We start from the raw sequence: 15,088 nt of genomic DNA, 5'->3' as shown, positions 1-15,088 counted from the left end.
GAGCCAGAGCGAGCAGATCAGAATCGCCGGATATAGGGGAACATTCAGCTCGGGACGCAGACTTTGCATATTTTCAGTAAATCAACCCGAATCTTTTGCTTCTGAAGAGTTCTGCGGATTTACCCCAACTGAGGCTAGGACCCCACGTTGTCAGTCGGGGAAAGGAGGTGATGGTGAGTCATGGACACGTCCGTGTTTGTACTCATCAGCCAGGGCACGGTCCCTTTAGCAAAAGCTTTCACACGCCCACCTCCACCCCTGCCCATTCCTTGCCAGGAGGCTCCCAGTGTCCTGTGTCAGCAGTTGAGGGCAGAGGGGGGAAGCAGCATTTGCCTGTGCAGCTTTGATGCCTCCTCTGTCTTTCCCTCCTGACTTCTCTTTCACTTGGTTTCACTGCAGGTGAAGAAGCCGAAGTTCGTCCAGGCTCAGTTTGACTTCTCTTCCCACGATCCGTCCCAGCTGGCCTTCTACAGAGGGGACATCATCGAGGTGCTGGACTGCCCCGACCCCAACTGGTGGAGAGGGAAGATCTGTGGGCGAATCGGCCTGTTTCCACGGAATTACGTCCACCCCATTCACATGTGACGTGCTAGCCAGTGTCTGCCTGGACGCCAGAGCTCCCTGGCTGCCCATTACAAGATAAACTGCAATCCCCTTCACCTGATGCCATAGAGCTTTTAGGGGACAAGTTACCAGAGCACCAAGGACCTTTCTCAGGCTTAAAGCCAGACTGGGGGATGCTGCACTGGACAGACCTGAAGCTCTGGGAACTATGTGCTCTGGTGAAACCCCCTGCGCTGCAGAAGCAGCCTGCGCTAGGCATTTGCACATCGGGTTTTCAGTGCGCTGAAGAGGAGGTGATTTACTCAGCCCGGCGCATAAAAAGGACGCGACCAGAGTGAACTTAATGGGGCTCCTAGCAATCCTGATTGCGCCATCACTTTGCTTACGTGGTGTATCCCTTCCTCATCGTCCTCTGTCTAGCTGCACTGCAAGCCCTTTGGGGCAGGGACCTTTGTCCTCACACCTTCCTGCTAAGTGCCAAGCACGCAATAAAACATCCTAATCCCACTCTCTGCTCTCTGAGGGCAAGGCACAGGGAGCTTGGCTTTTCCCAGCTCCTGGGCTTGTGAACAGCCAGGTGACCTGGCCACCCCAGGCAGCTGTCGAGCCAAGAGGATTAAGAATAACCCTTCCAACAAGTATTTCCTTTGACTGGCCTGCCTCCTTCTAGAATCAGCCTCTTTCCCTTCCCATATCTGAGACAGGAAGGCCCAAGGCCAGGGGCTTTCCAGTGGGGTTTCTCATACAAAGCACACTGACATCTGTAGGTGGGCAAAGGTAGGCATGGTGCCACCATGCCCAACCAGCCCCAAACCTGCCCCTTGTCCAAACCTCCTCTCTACTCTGGAGCACCAGGGCCCTCGAGGCAGCTGTCCCGTCCCCCTTGGTGGGTCCCTGGGCATTCTCCCTCCATCCTGCCCTCCCTGCATCCTGAAACTGCGGGGAGTTTTACTTCTACTCTCACAGGGGTTTGCCCCCAGCTGCCATTTCAGCAGACGTATCTTTGTACATGGGCATTTCTCCCGTCTTTCTCAGCTTGGAGCCGCGAGGACCTGCTTGGACGCTTTCTGCACTGGAGTTATCCTGAGCCATCAGCACGAGTGCAATCCACAATGATTAAGGAGGAGGCCATGGGAGGGGACCGCACATTCCTGGCACCTTTAATAGGGCTTCACAAAACGATCAAAGAGGCCGTGTGTCTTTTACTGCACCTGGTTACGAGCTGACTCTGACACACTGCCAGCTGGGTTCCTCCGCTCACCTGGGGTGGAGAGATTTAATTCATTGTTTATGCAAATGTCTCTGTGTCCACCCAGAGCTAGTGTCGTCCCATTATCAAGAGATGGCTAAATTCTGGGGCAGATCCCACCTTGTCAAAGCAGTGGAGTTACGCCCTCATACCAGGTGTGGATTCGGCCCAGTGATTAGAAACGGCGCTTGGATTGTGTATTGGGCGGGCGGGGAGGCTGTTTTGGCCACCTTTAAAAGCCAGCGTCACCCTTGGGAATCCTGCCAGGTCAAACTCCAAGTGGGAAGGGAGGCTGGCTCCCTGAGAAGAACTGGTGTATTTCAGAAGCAAAGACTGGTGAAACCTGTTAGAGAAGGGGATCAGAGGGGGAAGAGGCCCTTTTTGTTCTCCTCCAACTCACCACAAGCTGGGAGCTCAGGAAGATTCTATTAATGATCTAAACTTAAGGCCGTGGCCTGAACAAAGCATATAGCACCGTAGACACCTCCGCGATAAGAGGGATTTGTAACACGTGCTACCTCTATACTCACCTGAGCCTCAGGGAAAGGTGGACACAACAGTGGCCAGCAAACTGAGCTGAAGAAAGATAAGGGCTCAACCTGGAAATACTCGCCTAAGAAACATGTAATGAATCTATGGAACTCACTGCTGCAGGGTGTCATTCAGGCAAATGCTTTAACTCAGGGGCTCTCAAACTAGGGGTCGGGATACCTCAGGGGGTTGCGAGGTTATAACATGGAGGGGTCACGAGCTGTCAGCCTCCACCCTAAACCCCGCTTTGCCTCCACCATTTATAATGGTGTTAAATATATTAAAAAGTGTTTTTAATTTATAAGTGGGGGGGTTGGACTCAGAGACTTGCTGTGTGAAAGGGGTCACCAGTACAAAAGTTTGAGAACTGCTGGTTTAACTGGCTTCAAAAAAGGATTAGCCGCTTCTGTGTATAAGCAAAATGTTTTGTAGCTAGCTTCAGAGCTTCCAAGGGGCATCCTAACTCCAAGTGTTTCAGAGCACCACAGAAATTTCACCCCATAGGCACAGGTTGGATCAGTCAGGTGCATTATGGGGGATCATCTTCTGAGGCATCAGGCCGTGGTCAATGCTGGCAGCAGGGAGCACCAGACAAAATAGGCCGCAGCGCGGTCCATGTCAGGTTGGCAATTTTATGTTTGGCTGAACTCAGGCTGAAAACTGGCAGTAATGCCTTGGTCTTTCACTTGCTGATCGATTGAAACCCAGAGGGTAGCCTGGGACTAAAAGGCTACTTCATTCCTGGGCACTTAAGTTAAAGGCTATTGAACTAAGCCTTGGCTGAAGAAGGCTTGAAGCAGGCCTCCTTAGCAACCAAGACTGACAAGTGTGGGCCACAGAAAGCATCTGAGCCAAACCTGCAGGCTGCCTTGGCTTGTCAGCTGCACTGACGTTGTGACGGCACCGAGCTTCTGAGCCACAGGACCCTGGACGCAGCATCGTGCTACAATGTGAAAGATCATCTACTTCCCCCCTCCCCTCCAACTGGCTCCAAACCTGGCTAGACTAAATTCCACAAGACCAGTCTGAACCCAGAATACTTGTTAATATCTGGGGTGCATCGGGGTGTCACGTTCTGACTACACCGTCGGGGAAATGAGAGGCCAGCCATGGTGTCAGCAGTTCTTTCTAGCTTCTATTTCCAAACTACTATTCAATCAGTTTGATTTTTCATATATATAGCTTGTTTCCTGAGGTCATTAAAGAAAGTAAAGCAAATCTCTCTCTCCACATGGACAATGAGACCAAGTTAATGGTGACGTGGCTGGCAAATGAAACGAATCTCACCAATGTACCATGCTTCAATATCACCATGTTTCAGATATGACCATCTTCTGTTAGCCTGTGTCATATCCCAGGAAATTGAGTATGCAGACACACACCAGCTACTTCTGCAGTGACATCATCCCATTAGGCCAGAGCTCATTGGCTAATATTGCTTCACTCCCCAGAAGTAAAGCCTCCAGAAAGGCAGCGCTTGCAGGACTGATGGGAAACCCCCCAGATTTCAGTGCTGGAGCCGCACAGTTCAATAATTCAGTGATTGTTTGCAAGCAACCAAGCAGATGGCATTGTCATGGGGTGCCCACAGGGGATGGTCAGGCAGATATAATTTCTAGCTGCAAACTGCATTTTAATTTCGAGAAAATAAAAAGTTATTCTGAGGTAACACAAGGGAGGGGGGTATACACAGAACCTGCTGTGAGGTGGCTGGTTTCCATTTCCAATTTTAGGAGGGCCATCCGGAGCTAGAAATACAGGTTACACACATTCACCAGGGCTGACATAACAGTCTACTGTGTGCATACAAGAGCTGCAGGCCAGCTTTGTCCAAAGCTACTGCCCCATGCAATGTCTTTGTGCGTTGTACCATAAGCTTCTTTAGAATCAGTGGCTTAGATCTTAAATGCTATTCAACGAATAAACCAAAAGTGTACAAGACTGGAAAAGCCAGGTTCAGTTTCGGAGCCCAGTGATGGCCCTGGGATGGACAGAACACACACGCAGGGTATGCACGCTGCTCCCAGGCAGCTCTGTCAATGCACCTCAGTCCTGACCTGCTTTTCCAGCTCTTGATCTTCCACAAGTCTCTCCTCTCCCCCAAGCTGAAACACCCCCAGCTATTCACCTCCTGGGCCCCTCCCGAGCACCGCCTGCCCCTGCCATGTGGAACTGGGGAGACCATCCAACACATTTCACCAAAGAGCTATGGCGAGCTGTGGAAAGACAGGCCGTAGGGACCTGTTGTGCCAACCCTGGTACTCCAACCTTCTGGCCCACAAAAAGCTTTGGGACAAATTAAGCTGATGCAAAACCCTCCAATATCCAGAATGTAGGGGAAGGAGAAGGGGGAATTAATCACACAACTGTCGCTTTCCACCCTCCCCTCGCCCCATCCCTCCCCACTACACCTTCCTCCCCTTCTCCCTCGCCCCTCCTCCCACCCCCGGCCCTGCTCCAGATCAGATCCCCCACACCACCTGGCTGCAGTAGGGCTAAGCGAAATAGGCATAACAGAAGACATTGACACACATCAGGATCACAGCATTGATGCAGCAGATCCTAGCCCAGAAGGGGGCCTCTGTGGTGTCCCTCAGAGCCTTTGCTGGGTGTCCCTCAGTCTTCGCCCCCTGGGGACTGCAGAAGGAATCCATGCAGGGGCAGGTCCCTGGTGCCCCCTCCTGGGAATCTGTCACAGATGGAGAGAGACTATGAGGGGGACAGAGTCATGGGTATCACCTGCCCTGCATGCTTCACAAGGGCCAGGATTGGCCAAAGAGAGCTGTGCCTGAGGATGTGCAGAGCAAGAGGGTCCGTGTTTCAAGCGGTGGGGGGCAAGGCCAAGGAGCCTGATCCCAGAACAAAGACCCCCAGCACCCTGATCCCTCCCCGGCTCCTCCCCAACCCCCTGCACTGGGATTGGAACTCAGGACCCTTCTGAGCTCAGAACACGCCCCAGGCCACAGCAGATTTCCAGGTCTAAAGGCAAGTCTGCAGCTGGGATTCGAGGAGACATCCCTGCCGTAGTTAGGAGCGAACTAGCATGCTAGAGTATAGCCCCTCCCACCACTCACACACCCACGTGCCCAAGCACGCTCAGATCTACATCCATTATGTCTCCTTGAGGTGGGATTGACACCCCCAGCTCAAAGTGCAGACCACCCCTTCGTCATTGGGTTCTTAGTCCTAGCGTTGCGTCCATCCCAAGCCCTGGCTGGGCAATATCAAATCACACGCACCCTCCTTTCCTCTCCTGGGTGAGTGGGTCCCTGCTGATGCGCTGGCCATGGAGATCTCGAGAGGCAGGCGCCCCCGGGAAATGGTCCACCAGGTGAGGTTCTTTATCTGGAACACAGAGCGGGAAGCTTAGAGAGGCCAGAGCAGAAGAGTGGCACAGCAAGAGGAGATGGGCCGAGTACCCACCTTCTGCCGGGCCCCTTTCAAGTGTCTCCAGTTGGGCATCTGAAAACGGAGGTTCCCAGCGTCACCAGCTGCTATGGCAAACTGGCTCTGGAGTCTGAGATCCGATTCTCCTGCCCCTCAGTGAAGCCGCCCCCAATTCCCCCCAGGATGAGAGGAGGCCATGCCTGAGGTCACATGGCCTGTATTATCTGAGCACAAAGACGGCGCCTCCGGCGGTGCGGCCACAGCCACCCTGCGATCCCTCAGCCTGGCCTGGCAGCACTCGCCCTCCAGGCACGGCCCTGCCTATGGGGGTTTGATCCCTCAGTGCCAGGGCCCCGCACTGGGTGCTGCCATGGTAAACCTGAAGAATCAGCTTGTTGTGGGGAGTGTCCAGATCCGGGGAGCAAATGCAGCTGTGTCTGGGAAGCACCATCTCACATCACCCCCGGGTGGGAATTGGAGGAGCCCAATTATTCCTCTGAGGAGGCCCAGCAAAGAGCCTGTGGTGAAGGACAACAGGAACAGCCCGTGCCTGGGGACATACCCAGCCCCCAAGGTGGGAGGTCACCCAATGATCTCCCCATGCTGCTCAGCCTGGCCAGCGTCTCTGCAGAGAGTCCCCCTAAACACCTGCCAGATTCGAACCCCGGACTGAACTTTCCGGGCCGGATCCTCAGCTGGGTGTAAATCAGGGTCATTCCACCCCCTTCAGTGGAGCTACACCAGCTGAGGCTCTGGCCAGGGCCTGTGTGGGTCAGCGCAGCCCAGCGTGAGCTCGGCCAGCGGACAGCAGGCAGGAGAGTCACTGGCCATGCTCGCAGCTGGGGCAGGTCCTTGTGCTCCCTGTACCCCAAACTCCTGCATGCTGCCTGGCTCCCCTGAAATAAACCCCATGCTCTGACACCTACCACCATCTCCCTGGCCCCAGACTCGGACAACGGAACCAACACCCCAGCCCTGGCGAAGTCCAGACCCAGAGCCCATCTCCATGGTCGGAGCCTCTCTCTACGATGGGCTGACTTCAAATGCCACTGGACTAGGGGAGGGGGGGAATTTCCATGTGCGTGTGGGCCTCTCCTCCCATAGCCTGTTCTGGGTGTGAGCTCATCACCCTTCCCTGCTCCGAATCCCCATCCCCGCTTTCACGTGACATAACATCAACCAGGCATAGGGCAATGCGAACAAGTGGAACATAGCGGGTCGGTCTGCTGTCAGGCTGCCTTCCGGCTGACGAAGAAAAACAGCCCAGCCACAGCAGGGGTGGAGCAGAGAAGACATTGAAGCCCTGAGCAGCCTTGAGCAGCCACGCATGGGTGGGGCAGAGAGGACATTGAAAGTGGTTCCTCAGAGACAGCTATTCTGTGCCTCTTGCTGGAGGATTTGGATAGGTCTCCCTGGCTCTTAGCTCTGCAATCACTGCCCTTGTTCCCATCCAGAGAAGTAGCTGTGAGAGAGCTGCCTTTCCCCAGCCATATACGCCTGTCCCAAGGAGACACGTCTCTTGCTGGACATGGGGACTTCCCTGCACGAGGGAAGGATCCGCGTGCGTGGGTATACGTAGCGGGTGGATCTGAATGCCACAGCACTGACTGTGCTCGACACGTAACAGCACCACTGCGCTCCTTTGCGTGGCTACCAAACCACAATCCCAGTCCAATAGCAGAAGCTGAGCTCAGGGCTGCTTTGCCCGTATGTTTGCCCATAGGCCATGGCTTAGGACTTTTGCTGCCAGCTACGTGCCCCTCGGCATCAGAGCTTCAAGGTGGGAGGGTGCGGGCTGTGTCTTTTCCCTAGAGGGGCAAGTGGAAATAGGAGACCCGTTCGCAGGACCCGCCTCCTGCCTCCTGGCTGACATGCCCACCTTGGTATCCTCACCAGACTCCAACAACATCCGGCTTGACCTGTGCAGGGGGTTGTGAGGAGGGGCGGCCACCATGGCCTCTTGGCAGCAGGGAGGGAAACAAGGGGCAGCTCAAACGTCAGCCCTGCCGCCCATCGCCCCCTTTGCAGTCAAATTGAACAGCTGATCACTTGATCCTCATTGGGGCCACGCAACCCGACCAGGGCGACTTTACCCACCTGCATCTCGGCGGGGGGCCTGCTCAGCAAGCTGATCCCCACCACAGCGCCAGCAGTCAGAGCACAGAGGAGGACGGCGAAGTGGAGGTAGTGAACGTCCTTCACGAGGGAGGGGCGCTCATCCGGGATGCCACAGCGGGGTGAAGGATATGCAAACTCCAGCCCCATCCTAGCCAGGCCTAGCGCCAGCCCCAACATCAGGCCCCAGAAAGCTCCCTGCAAAACAAAGACGTTCAGGGTGACGGCGCCTCTCCCAGAAGGTCTCACCCGGCGGGAATCCATCATGTCGATATGGCAGGTGAGGGCTGAAGAACGCACTTCTCTGCTGAACTCCCTTCCTGGCTCGCCTTTGCCAGTGAGCACATCCTAATGTGGCTACAGCCTGGGTGACCAGCCCATGTCTTGTGGTTAAGGCCCTGGGGTGGGACTCAGGAGTTCTAGGTTCAAATCCCCGCTGTCATAGACTTCCTGTGTGATAAGTCGCTTTCTGCATAGCCGGAGGTGCAGCTCAGGTTCCTGTACACACGTTAGCTTTGATCGAGCTAGCACATTAAAATTAGCAGTGTAGCCACACGGGCCAGCTGACAGACTGCAATCCTGGGTTACCACTCCAGTTGCTACACTGCTGTTTTTAGTGCACTATCTTGACCAAAGCTCGCCCAAGCTCATCTACCCAAGCTCAAAATTATATCTCCAGCCGCAGTGCAAACATATCTCCTCTCTTGCAGGTGCCCATCTGTAAAATGAAGATAATGTCTCTTACTGTGCACGTACAGCCCCTAGCACCAAGCAACCCGAATTGTAGTTAGGAGTTACAGTAGAACCTCATAGTTACAAACAGCAGAGTTACAAACTGACCAGTCGACCACACGCCTCATTTGGAACTGGAAGTACACACTCAGGTAGCAGCCAAGACAAAAGAAAAAAAAAAAAAAAAAGAAGCATATCCAGTGCAGTACTGTGTTAAATGTAAACTACTAAAAAAATGAAGGGAAAGTTTAAAACAAAGATTTGACAAGGTGAGGAAACTGTTTCTGCGGTTGTTTCCTTTAAATTGAGATGGTTAAAAGCAGCATTTTCTATCTGCAGAGTAAAGTTTCAAAGCTGCATTAAGTCAATGTTCAGTTGTAAACTTTTGAAAGAATGTTTTGTTCAGTGTTATGAACAACCGCCCTTCCCGAGGTGTTCGTAACTCCGAGGTTCTCCTGTACTGTAATACAAATGTTATTCTCTGACCAGCCACAAGACAGCACTGCACAGGTTCTGCCATTGGCTGGGTTCTTTCTTTCCAGGATGCTAACTAACGAGAATGTAACAAACATGTATTTATGCAGTGGAAAGTCCCTCGGGTCCCAGTCTGCTGTTTGCTAACGCAGTTGCCTGACAGTTACTGTTTTCTGTGACAGTGAGCTTAAAACTTCCCAGGCTACAGTCGGGCAGTGTTGCATGTCAACACCTGGGCTGTGCTCACATGTCAGCTACACATGACGCACCCACCAGTTCCTTGGGGAACCACCGGCTCGCTCTGGTCTCAAACGCAGGCAAGCGCAATTTCTGCTCTTCTTTGGGGGACTGGGACTCGGTTCCTCAAACAAGACTCTTCAGAAATCCCTGATGGCGCCAGCGGCTAGAACCGGCCAGCCAGAACTGGACTGGTCACGTCCTCATGGATGAGTCTGATCCCTGAAACCCTTGGCGTTGTCCTACCGAAGAAGAAACCAATGACCTTCAAGTCCTCAGGAGTGTAAGGCTCATCGGGCTGATCCTTGGCCCGATGAGACTCGAGGTGCTGCGTGCCATGCCACACCTCCTCCACTTTCTAGTAGCTCCTTTACCACTAAGGGAAAACTGGGGGGGTCCCACTTGGTGGGAGGGTCATGAGACATTTCATGGGCACTCAGCTAAGACAACAGCATGGTGAGACTTTGCTACAACCCACAAATCAATGTAGGGCCCCTCCTGCCTGTCAATGGTCACGTGACTAGCCCAAAGCCCTTCAGGAAGGCTGGGGTCCCGAGGCTACCTGCGCCCCTCTGTTTATTCCAGGAAAGTCTTGGTGCCCCTAACGAGAGACCCAACAATAGAGGTGTTTCCACCTCAGCTGAGACCCCTGGGCCATCCAAATAGCAGTTACCAGCACCTGATTCTTCAGAGTTCTCTTAAAATTCAGGGGCCAACTGTGCAATGCTGTGTATGGGCAAAAGGCTCCTTCCAGGAATTGTACTGCCCCCTGCTGGCCATGTGCCAGCATGGGGAGCCACAATGTGGAGCCGGTGCAGAAATGCAGTAAATGGATTTTCCCGTGTGACCTAGAACAGGGTCTGACCCCAGGTTTCCCCAAGGGAAAGGCCAGCATGCATTGGAATAATGGTGGTGAGCCATGGCAATTGGAATCGCATCAGCTAAGACGGGCCAGTGCTCTACAAGAGATGCTCTAGCTCGGAGGCTTTCAACCTGTGGTCCGCGGACCATTGGGGATCGAAGATTTCCAAAGGGGGCTGCACCTCTATTCAAAATGGTTCAGAGGGCTGCAAATGAAAAAAGTTTGCAAAGCACTGCTGTAGCTCCACCAGAAGCAGCGGGGCCAATGCAGGAATCATCAGGGGAGGTTGTCTGGTCCATGATATGCAGGGGAGTCAGGTTAGATGATGGCACTGGTCTCTTCCAGCTGTAACATGTAGGCGTTAGAGACCCCCCCACACGCACACACGAAATGGCAGAGAGCTTACCTGCTCATTGGCTCGTCTCCAGAAAACGGCCAGGGCGAACACAGCTGTGATGGGCGGAGCTAGGCAGCTTGTCACAGACTGGATGTAGATGTACAGCTGGCCGCTGTTGGAGCTCTGCAGGATGGGGATCCAGACCACGCTGATGGCGACCAGAACCACTGTGACTATCCTGCAAGAGGCAGCAATGCCATGTGTGAAGAAACAGACCCGTCAGCTGCAGAGAGGAGGACAGGCTATCCCCAGCGGGTGGCATGTAATGTAACGCACTCCTGAGGGAATGCACGTGTGAAGCCTGCCCGGTGCATGCAATATACACAAGGGACAGGCATGAGTTTAGCATGCAGCACATAGGAGGCACTTGTCTATGGTGCCTGCGTTATAGGGCTTAAGGCCGGAAAGGACCAGTCCAGGAGCACTTGTCTATGATGCCTGCATCATAGGGTTTAAGGCCAGAAGGGACCAGTCCAGGTGTGCCAGAACAGAGTGGGCCCACCCAGCCCAGGTAAGAATGGCCCAGGGAGCCCAGGCAGCTGTGGGGAGCCATGGACGCTCCACCAGGCCGGGGGGGTGGCGGGGTCTGAGAGCAGCCCCTGGCCTGTGTCCCTGCCTCCTGGTCCCCAGTTCAGGGCAGGTGGAGGGTGTGCAGCTCCCCACAGCTGCCCACACAGATCTTACCCCAACCCAACTCCAGCTTCCGGCTTGTCCAAGGGGAGAGGCCTCAGAGAAGGGCAGGGCCATGGAGGGGGTGGGGCCTCGTGCCCCTCCATTAGGAAAAGTCCGTGGCCCCGGATCGGGGTAGATACGCACTGAAATTCAAAGCACAGGGCCAGCCTGGCCTTTACTGATTATAGACACCGGAGTGGACTAGGACTTTCTCCTAGGGTGACCAGATGCCAGACATGGAGAAAAGATCCTCAGGGTTCGTTTCTTCTTGCCTCTCACTGAAATAATAGGGGGCGTTGGCACCGGCAGCGAAGTGGCCTCCTGGCTTAGGTCGGGCACGCCTAGGGCTGCAGGTCTTTCATTTCCGAGTCCCAGCTCCACCGGCACCACCCTGCTCCCCCACTGCGCCTGGCAGACTCGCAACTACAACTCCTTGGCGATCGCAGCTGCAGGCTGGACACCGGCCACTCCTGAGGCTTCCCTGCTTTCCTGGCTACCCGGCTGCTACATGTTCCCAGCCTGCCGGGGCAGCTGCATGCGAGGCCCAGACTCCTGAGCCCAATCCCTTTGCAGGAACAGGGCAATACAACTCACTCAATCCATACAGTGTTGTGTGCTCCAAGGGGCACGGAACACTAACCTGGAGCAGATCCAGTGTCAGACTGCATCAGAGTCTGTCTAAACACTGCACGAAACCTGGACCGCAATCTGTGTAATGCCCGATGGCTCTGAGCACGTTACCGGGGACAGGAGCTGCTCAGTGCGCTAACGACAGGCATACTTCACGGCCGACGATTTTGTCCCCAGCGCAGACCTGCTGCTGCTTGTGGTTCATGCCACCCTAGATCCCTGCTGCTCCCAAAGCAGCTGGCAAGCCCATGCTGAAGCAGACAGTCGCCTTGAAGGTACCCAAACGCCTCCCAACAACAGGCTGGCTTACCAAGCACCCTGACTCTGTGTCCCCAGCTGCAGGGCGCTGCGTGTCAGGGAGAGAGCTGAGGCGTGCAGGCCTGGGATTGCTTTTAATTATATCCCAGTCAAAATGCCCTCCGTTTTATTATAATAATCACAAGGCCCTTCCTTCTGGGTCAAAGGCTTTGGAGAGCAGGCCTCTCAGATGGCGTGAGATCCAAACCAAGCCCTCTCCCGCCTCTAGACGGGCTCTGCGCAGCCCAACGAAACGAGTCAGTAAGGGAAGCATGAGCATTTCTTCACCACAGGATTGGAGCCGCAGGGCTTGCTGGGATGCACCCAGATACCTGCTGCCATGGTCTGGCCTTGCGTCCTAAAGCAAACGAACGCCTTGGGGAGGAGGCTTATTCATGTGCAGGGATAGGTGAGGTTTGTTCCCCCCGGTTGTACCCTGACTTTGCATCGCTATCAGCGCTCCAGGAAGATCTTATGCAGAAGGCTGGCTCAGCAGTTTAATGACAAGGTCCTAGGTTGAGCTGGATCTGCAGCTGCCTGGATAGCAAGGTGTGGGAGCACTGGAGAGGCAACACACTAACCCCTGGGAGGGCGAACATGTGGCGCTGTGGTCAGGTGACCCTCCCAGCCACAACGGCAGCCTCTGGCTGGCACTCAAAACGCACGCTGACGTGGAAAGCGCCCCAGCTAGCTCCCTCGGCCAGGAGGGCTCTGAGCAGGCTCAGTCTTGCCAGGGGAACAGACAAGTGCTACATTTTTAAAAGACATCAGCTCTGGTTAACGTGTTCCAAAGTGTCCAGGGGACTTAGAGGCCTTGGATTTAGGCTTGTTAGCCACTTGGGAACTTTTAAAAATGTTACCTTAGACAGAGGGCCGAGTCCCACAGTCCCAGTGCCCATAAAACTCCCCTGATGGCTGGACAAGGGCCGCTGATCAGCCCCCTGGTAATTCCTATCAGATGGTTCGTGTGCTGGGCTTGGCTGGGGGGAGCCACATGGCGCAGCCGTTCTCTCATCAGTCCCTTGATCGGCCCAAAGGAGCCAAATGGGAAGATTTTCAATGTGAGCCTCTCAACCATCAAATTCAAGGGCTTTCTGCAGGCTAAGCCACATTCCCTGTGGAGAACCAACAGGGGAGTGTGGAGAGGCCTGGGAGGCTGAACATCCACCCACCCTTTCAGGAAGCAGCAGGGGCTAGTGGCCAGGACTAGGTGTCAGGGAACCTGGGCTCTATTCCCAGCCAGGCCCGTCTGTCATGGGTATGTCTCTAGACCCCGTTCCCGTAGTGCGTGAGCGCCTCAATCCTTAGCGTGTAGATCCTCCCAACGCCTCGGGAGGCTGTTACCTCCATTGGACAGCTGGGGGCTGAGACCCAAAGAGGCTAAGTGACTCGGCCAAGGTCACCCAGGAAGTCTGGGGCAGTACAGGGAATTCAAGCCCCAAGCTAACCGCCTGGTGACTTTGGGCAAGTCCCATCCTGCCTCTGCGCCTGTTTCCCCTCCCGCCCTTCATAACCCACGCTCCCCAGGCATCCAAGGAGAGGATCTCCTAGCACAGGATAACTCAAGCTCACATTAGCTCTCGCCCCCAGTCCATGCTCAGCACCTGCACTGCTCCAGTCATCTGCCACCTCCCACCCAAGCGCCTCTTGTGCTCACCCCCCACGCTGCCCAGCTGCTCTGGTTTCACTCGCTGATGGCTGAACTGGAGCTTTCAACCCCTCAGATCCCCAGCAAACATGTAGCTCCAGGGACAAGATCCTGTGAGGAAAACCCCTTCCCCGGGAGGCCCTGGGTCCTGCAGGGCAGGGGGAGTCTGTCTCCTAGGGGCTGAATTATCCCATTTATCCACAGAACAGCTGCAGGAGGTTTAGATACCCCAGGTAGTGGGACAGACACCGCCCTGTAACATACTGTAGTGAGGACATGATGGCATGGGCTTGCCATCCCACTGGGGACTCTGGGTACGTAGTTGGGATGCTGCCGCGTCTATGCCACCACATCTTCACTGCAATTACCCACACTAGCTAGATTAGAGCTACCCGGGCTACAGTTCCACCTTTGTCTGTGGTGCAGACCCACCCAGAGACTGCATCCTTCGGGCAGAGGCGGGCTGGCACTGGACTCATCAGTGCTGCTCCTGGGTCAGCCAGCAGTGGGCGCCACTGAGTGGCACGCTTTCTCCCTGCGGCGCTGTGTCAGGGAGACGGTGGCTCGAATCAGGGCTCCAACCCAGGTTCTCTCACCTGGCAGCACAAAGCAATGCAGATAAAAAGGGCAGGCCAGCAGCGGGACCTGCCCAGGTGATGTCTAAGGGTATTAGACACCTGCAGCTGACCAGGGCTCTTGGGGCCTGGGCTAAGGGGCTGGATAACTGCATTGTAGCTCACCTCACAATGGTCCTAGTGCTTGTGCGCCAGCCCGAGCCTGAACATCTACACTGCACTTAAACTGCCCCTTAGCCCGGGTCCCATGGGCCAGCCGCAGATTTTAACTGTGGTGTAGACAGACCCTAAGGGCCAGCAGTGTTCTCCTGTAACAGCTCTGAGCAAACCTGTCTCGGGTAATTCCACTCCATCCTGAGTGCCGTGAAGCATACCAGTGCCTCATCCATGCAGCAACCCTCTATTCCTCTCCCATTTCCTCTCCCCGGCTCCCGCACATTTGACTTTCTGACTCTTTGAGGCATGCTCCGGCCTGAATTCCCCCATCGGGGTTTGTCTGTGCCCATTGAATCACCTTGTGTTTAGTCATCTGCTAATGAGTGCTGATAAAGCTCTGAAAGCCCCCCCCCACTCCCCCCCCGTGTGTCATTCTTAATCATCGTGATTGGTGGCATTGTGCAATGGTCCGGGGAAGACCGCACCCCAGCTCGGGGAGCCTCTGTATCCAAAAGGAATGGGAGAACTAGAGGGAACTCAGAGAAGCACAAGAAGGATGACA

The 15,088-nt window shown here is 54.8% G+C and overlaps 2 protein-coding genes across 3 annotated transcripts in view; one reads left to right on the top strand and one right to left on the bottom strand.

Annotated features, from left to right (window-relative positions):
- The window catches only part of GRAP (GRB2 related adaptor protein), a 34,542-nt gene extending 33,471 nt beyond the window's left edge, over positions 1–1,071 (top strand). For both annotated transcript variants that reach the window (XM_030578793.1, XM_030578794.1), the window contains exon 5: positions 400–1,071. In XM_030578793.1, coding sequence (XP_030434653.1) covers positions 400–585 — 186 coding nt within the window. In that variant the 3' untranslated portion in view covers positions 586–1,071. The remainder of the gene's footprint in view (positions 1–399) is intronic.
- Positions 1,072–4,820: 3,749 nt separating this feature from the next.
- Positions 4,821–15,088, bottom strand: part of SLC5A10 (solute carrier family 5 member 10) — an 88,376-nt gene continuing 78,108 nt past the window's right edge. The window contains 5 exon segments of the mRNA XM_030578716.1: positions 4,821–4,922; positions 4,925–4,981; positions 5,653–5,689; positions 7,829–8,044; positions 10,558–10,726. Coding sequence (XP_030434576.1) covers positions 4,840–4,922; positions 4,925–4,981; positions 5,653–5,689; positions 7,829–8,044; positions 10,558–10,726 — 562 coding nt within the window. The 3' untranslated portion in view covers positions 4,821–4,839.

This window comes from Gopherus evgoodei, chromosome 10, assembly GCF_007399415.2.
Source record: "Gopherus evgoodei ecotype Sinaloan lineage chromosome 10, rGopEvg1_v1.p, whole genome shotgun sequence".
NCBI lineage: Eukaryota > Metazoa > Chordata > Testudines > Testudinidae > Gopherus > Gopherus evgoodei.
This window is presented reverse-complemented; position numbering and strand designations above follow the sequence as displayed.